At 44.0% G+C, this 6219-nt stretch overlaps 1 protein-coding gene and 1 pseudogene across 1 annotated transcript; one reads left to right on the top strand and one right to left on the bottom strand.

The window, feature by feature from the left end:
• Nucleotides 1-825: 825 nt before the first annotated feature.
• On the bottom strand, nt 826-1809 carry LOC125946151 (uncharacterized). Its single transcript, XM_049668647.1, has one exon. The coding sequence runs from the start codon at nt 1807-1809 to the stop codon at nt 826-828; it is 984 nt and encodes a 327-aa protein (XP_049524604.1).
• Nucleotides 1810-2164: 355 nt separating this feature from the next.
• LOC125946186 (uncharacterized) lies at nt 2165-5321 on the top strand (annotated as a pseudogene).
• The last annotated feature ends 898 nt before the right edge of the window (nt 5322-6219 follow it).

Genomic DNA, 6219 nt, shown 5'->3' with positions numbered 1-6219 from the left:
AAAAGCCAGCAATTGGTGATTGATTTCATTGTAATTGCCTTTGTCGTAAAGGCGAATCGTTTTATGGAACGTTTGGCGCGATTCCGGGATGAAGGCGAAAGTAGCATGCAGAACTTTGTGGTCGCTAATTTCGCGGAGATAAGTAAGAGTTGATAAAGTTTCAGGGTGATTAGTTAGTATGAGATCCAAGATGTTTGACGATTCACGTACGACGCGTGTGGGTTTTGTTACTAACTGCGTCAGATTGAAATTTAAACACACGTCAACGAAGTTGGTTATTTCTGTATTGTTTGTTGGTGTTAAGTTCTGCCAGTCAATAGACGGAAAATTAAAATCACCAAAAAGAAGGATGCGCGCGTTGGGATGTGCAGCATTAAGTTGATTTAGGCTATCATTTAGGTTACAAGCAAAACTGGGATAGCTGTGGGGGGGTCTGTAGCAGATGCCTAGTATGACGGTTTGAGGTGCAGAACGGCAGATTACCCATAGTATTTCAAGTTCTGATGGGATGTTAATGACTGAACAGGGCAATTGCTGGTTAGTGGCAATTAGAACACCTCCTCCTCTGGAGCCCTTGCGGTCTTTACGGAAAATATTAAAGTTAGGTAGGTCAGCTAAAACTTCTGTATCGGTGATGTCATCTGTTAGCCATGTTTCCGTTAGTAAAAGTATGTTGCTGGCCGATGATGAAACAAGATTACAAATGTGCTCGCGCTTGGGGAGGAAACTGCGTATATTTGTAAAGATAATAGAAAAAGAAAGAGCTGGTAATTTACCGCGAGTGCTGTTACGAGGAAGTGTAGTTACTTGACGACGGGCCGTATGCTATGCGATTTCTTTTATCGTTTGCGATGGCTCGTCGAATACATAGCGCTTAGGGCCAATGGACAATGTCTTGTAGCGCAAGGAAAATTTTGTGGCTTTAGTTTTGGCAAATGTAATGAGGTACTTTCGTGCGATTCGGACAGGGCATGAAAAGTCTTCCCCAATGCCGTAATCAGTCCCTTTCAACTTACGGCCATTGGAAAGGATAAACTCCTTGGTTTTAAAAAATGTAAATTTAACTATTATTGGGCGAACACGCCCAGCAGAATGGCGTCCAAGACGGTGAGCCCGTTCAATTTCTTTCGGGTCAATGGTTATATTTAGGTGATCACGGCAGAGGCGAAGGACTGTTTCTTCAGATTCGGCGTAGGTTTCCGATTTATTGTTATCTGCGATATTATAAAAAATTAGATTGTTGCGCCGCGAGCGATTTTCCGCGTCATCCAGGCGGGCTTCTATTTCTCTGATGTCTTTGGCTGTTTGGGTGGCATTAGCGCATATCGAATCTATATCGGTGCGTAGGGCAACCATGTCTTGATAGTGAGTTTCTAGGTCGGATAATCTGTTACTGAGGGCAGATATAGCTTGTTCCGTAGTTTTTAGTTGATTTTTAAGACCTTGAACCTCGGTGAGTAGTTGTGACTGTCCAGCAGATAGTTTTTTTAGTTCATCGAGAACCGCGTCAGGACCTGGGTTTGTCTCGACATCGCCGGCCAGTAACAACAAAGCACGTACAACATCAGCACACTCAATAGCAATGGAAAGGCAGCACTGTGGGCCTGGTAGCTGCAGAAGACAGTAGTCGCTTGATTTTTTTGTGAAAAGACAATACGGCTTACTGACCTGCGTAGCATAGGCGAACGGGTTAGATGACTGCATCGTGGCACAGCCACCAAGCCCACAGAGCGCCGCGCGTAGGTGAGGCAGCTTTATAGGCGCCGCGTCGGCTGATATTTTCAGAGCAAGGAGCTGCACTCGAGCCATGACAAGGTTGCAGAAGTAGCAAGGAGGCTCTGCTCAAGACGGAAGCGAAAGTTGGCCACCTGCAGAAAGAGGTTTCAAGGCTGGAGAAAAATAACACGCAGCTTGAAAGGAGGCTGGATTTAGTACAGTCACAGCTACTGACATTAAGCCTTATCAAAAATTCGCCAAAGGAGTGCATCTTCTATACAGGCTTTCCCAACTTTGAGGTATTTCAAACCATGCTAGACTATTTGACACCTGGTGCAATCAGAATGTTATACTGGGGATGGGAAACAAAACATGAATCTGAAACTCGTGCCAGGCCTAAAGAAACAGAGCTAGCTACAGAGTTTTTCATGGTGCTGGTGAGGTGGTGAGGCTGAGGACTGGCATGTCTGGACGAGAATTAGCTCGTAACTTCACGCTGTCGGAGAGTTAAGTAAGCCGTATTTTCGCAACCTGGATAAATTTTCTGCAAAGAGAGCTAAGAAAACTAACGAAAATTCCATCACCAGAAGCAATTAGGCAGCACCTTCCCAAATCCTTTCAGAACTTCAAGAACACACGACTTGTCTTGGATGCTACTGAAGTTAGAATACAACGACCAGCATCACTGAGTGCACAGCGCCAAACATTCTCGACATACAAACACTACAACACCTATAAGGCTCTCATTGGCTGTACTCCCGATGGCTACTTAGCTCATGTATCTCGTCTTTGGGGAGGCTCCGTGTCTGATAAAACAATCATTCGATGTAGCTCCCTGCTGGAGCATTTAGAACCAGGAGATGCAATCATGGTGGACAAGGGTTTCACATTCCCTTATTTGCCTCCTGGCATCACAGTGTATCGTCCCCCATTTCGTAAGCCTCATGAGCAACAAATGCCAGCTCAAAGTGTTGAAGAAACTCGTCGCATTGCTTGTGCACGTGTTAATGTGGAACGATTGATAGCAAGAGTTAAAAGCTTCCACATACTGGATAGGCCATTTCCTATTACTATGATAGATATAGCAGAACAGGTTTTTCAAGTCTGTTGTTATTTGAGTAATTTCAGAAATGTGCTCATAAAAGACCTTGACTGATAGTCAAAGACCTAACAAATAAGTGTGTAATGTTGAATAAGGCTGTGTATATTTTTAGGAATGGAGACTTTCTAGGTTTAGACCACTTTTAGACTTGAATAAATGAGTATCATGTGTTGAATGAACCTGTTCATTGGCTTTTATGAATAGGGCTACTCCCTGAATGGCAACCAGTCTCAAATGTATCACATAATGTAGGGCAACCAAACTGTTCACTGATGCTGTAAAATGTGCTTTCGAAGCTTTCATTCCCTGAAGTGCTTTGGCCTGGGTGCTGTCTCGTGTTATTATGCATGTTTACTTTTGTGTCTAGAATTCAATATATTAAAAGTTTGCTCGTATCAATCTTTTTAAGGCTTCCCGTACTTTAACACTTTATTTTTTTTCGTACTTTGTTTAACAAAAGTGCACTATTAGAAAGAGCTCCAGGTGTTTAGAAACAGAAGTGCGAGTGGAAATTAGAGTTGGGCATTGTGTTGAAGGCCAGCGGTACTGACTGTTGTTACCTTGCTTTTTTTGTAGTTCGCGTTAAAAAGAACATACCCAGTTGTGATGCAGCAGCAGCCTTACATTTTATTTAAGCTTCCGAAGCTTTACAACAAGCTCATTTCCAGGCTCACACAAATAAAAGCCTGCTTGAAGCTTCTTAAATGACACATACTGACTATTTAGGTAGAGTTTTCCAAGCCGCTTAACACGCTTTATCAGCAGCTCAGGTACAAGGGCTCTCCTTATAAAATGGAACAGTGTGGGTAGCATTGTTGTTGCCCAGAAGTGGTCATCAAAATAAATCCGTTGCACATGAATGTTGTCTGATTGGCATGGCTTCTCACTCTCTGTCCATATAACAAAGTCGCACCATGTGTGCCAATAACGGCCATCTGGCCCTGTACTTGATAATAGTAAGCATGGTCCTTCTTTAGGACTACTTCATCACCTTCTAACTTGAAGCAGAAGTTTGTCTGCACATGCTTCATCAGCAGTGAGCCCTCTTTTAGATAGGGGGCACTTGACTTTGAGCAGGCCTTGCTTACTATTGATGGCGAGGCTGCTTTGTGTATATGCAGGCCAGTTTCTTTGACAGTAACATCATTGTCTGTGCACTTCTTTAGCAACTTTTTGATGTGCTCTACCATATGCAATCGCCTCAGGTTGTGCATTTGCACATGGGTACAGAATGCTTTTCAACAACCCCTCAGGCTTTGTACATCTGCATGCTCGCTTAAATACCGATGCTTTAACTAGGCCAGTGCGCGCTTGATACCAGTGTTTGTTTTCAGCCTGACCAACTGTCTCCTCACAAACTTGCACTCTCTCCTTCTCACTGAGAGCTATGAGTGATTTTAAGTAGCTACTTATTTCTCCATTAGCTCTGTCGCTCCAGAGGTTAACACTGTGACCAATTACACTTTTTTCTTCAATGTCCTTTGGGACCACCTCAACTGGCGGAGCTATGTAACGCAGTGCCTGCAGTGTTGGGCAGGCACTGGCAAGTCTTTTTTTTTTAATGAGAGTATATCTTCACTCGGCGTTGTCTTCCGCTTTGAAGAGCTGTAGTTCCGGTTCACTTTGGACCGTGAAGGCTTATTGATTACGTGCTTTCGGAAAAAAATGTCCTCCAGTGGCAGCTTCGGGACTGGCTTCTTTGCTGTAATGGAAACAAAGCACAGTAAGACTTGTAAGGTGTCAATGGAGTTATTTCAACAGGCATTTGTCATAAGGGTGCACAATCCAGGATATTACCACATTCAGTGCATTCAAGACCTTGAATAAACAATGTACATAGACATTATACAATGGCTGTAAAGATGTAGGAAATGAAATCTTCATTTCTGCTATCTTAAACCTTCTTCACGAACTGTATTCCGACTCCCCTTAGGAAATGGGGCAGAGCAGGTAGCATTATTGTTGCCCAAGCATATGCCAGCTATTCACTCTGTCCATATCACAGTCACAATATGTGTGCCCAGTTAATGATGCAACCCTGAACTTCATAATAAGCATTAGCTTTACATAAACTTAGTTTACAGCAGGAGCTTCTGTAGGTGCAATTTCAGCACGCTTGGCTCACCATTACCAGTTACCGTGCTGTCTAGTAAGGTGACCAACCGTGGAATGTATTTGTATACATGTAGGCCAGTTTCATGAACTTCATTATACCGCACGCATTTCTGCAGCACCTCATACATGACAATATGTTTTTCGTGTGCTAAGCCATAGTGAAATTATAGCAACACAAATTTCTACCACGTTTATTGCACGGAAACTCAAGCAAGGATAGCAGTGTATTTTGATCACAAGGACATTTGTGGTCCAGTGTATCTGCTGCAACTGTTCCGATACAATATGCCTTTGCAGCTATCTTGAGTGTCTGCACATTTGAAATGTTAACCTGCATGCAGTGTGGACACATACTATTGAACGTAATAAATTTTCATTCAAAATGAAACATGCGTTTGATTATCATTATATTTTCACCTTCTCCTGAAACAATCCACTTGCATGGCAAGTCTGTGCATGAAGCTTGCTCGCCTGGTCCCTCTGATCCTGCTTCCACAACAGCAAACAGCAGTCCTGCTACGTGCTGACATGTTTTGCTCAGTCTGGAAGCCATGTTTTGAAGAGAATAGATATAAGCGAAAGGATGCATACAATCCTAGGCATCGGAGAAGCTCGCGACACTAGAACGAAGGGCCAGTGACCTCCTGCATTACCAGATCATGCAGCTGACGAAAGCAAGCTCTCCCTGTGCGCATACACTGTGCAGAGCAAAAGACATTACTTTCCTGTTTGCACACTGAATCCGTCTCTTGTATCGACAGCGACTGTGCCCAGTCCAGATAACAGTTCCTGATCGTAATCGAAAATTATTGCTGCAGCACAGCTCAAAAATATCCTGATACAGTTTGTTGGTCACTAAGCTATATCCTTACCGGACACGATATAGGTATCGACCGCGACAAGTGCCTGTGTGGCGAAATAGCTAGGCCGACAATGCTGCACTTTCAGAAACTTCAACGAGGTCATGCCACAAAACATAACGCTAGCGTATGGGTCGCTTGCGCAGCGACCGCGCACGCCGGCGCGATAAATCCGTCCCGCTGCTCGAGACGCACTTGTGTGCGACTCCTGTCGCTCATTGTTTACACGAAACTGGCAGCGGTGGTATTTATAAGCTGCTAGCACGTGTATATACAAAAAATGCATGCTCACCCGGCAACGCATTCACAGTGAGCTCCGACGATGCTTCCTGTGACTCGTTCAAACCACGCCGAAACAACGTAGACGCCGCTCTTCATAGATGGTGAGCAAGCCGCTCGAACCAGCCCAAAGCGCGAATCACTGGT

The sequence above is a fragment of the Dermacentor silvarum genome, chromosome 6 (assembly GCF_013339745.2).
Source record: "Dermacentor silvarum isolate Dsil-2018 chromosome 6, BIME_Dsil_1.4, whole genome shotgun sequence".
In the NCBI taxonomy this organism is placed as follows: domain Eukaryota; kingdom Metazoa; phylum Arthropoda; class Arachnida; order Ixodida; family Ixodidae; genus Dermacentor; species Dermacentor silvarum.
This window is presented reverse-complemented; position numbering and strand designations above follow the sequence as displayed.

Coding starts and splice junctions, on each gene's coding strand:
- LOC125946151 (XM_049668647.1), bottom strand. CDS start 1,809: ATGGCTCGAGTGCAGCTCCTTGCTCTGAAAATATCAGCCGACGCGGCG.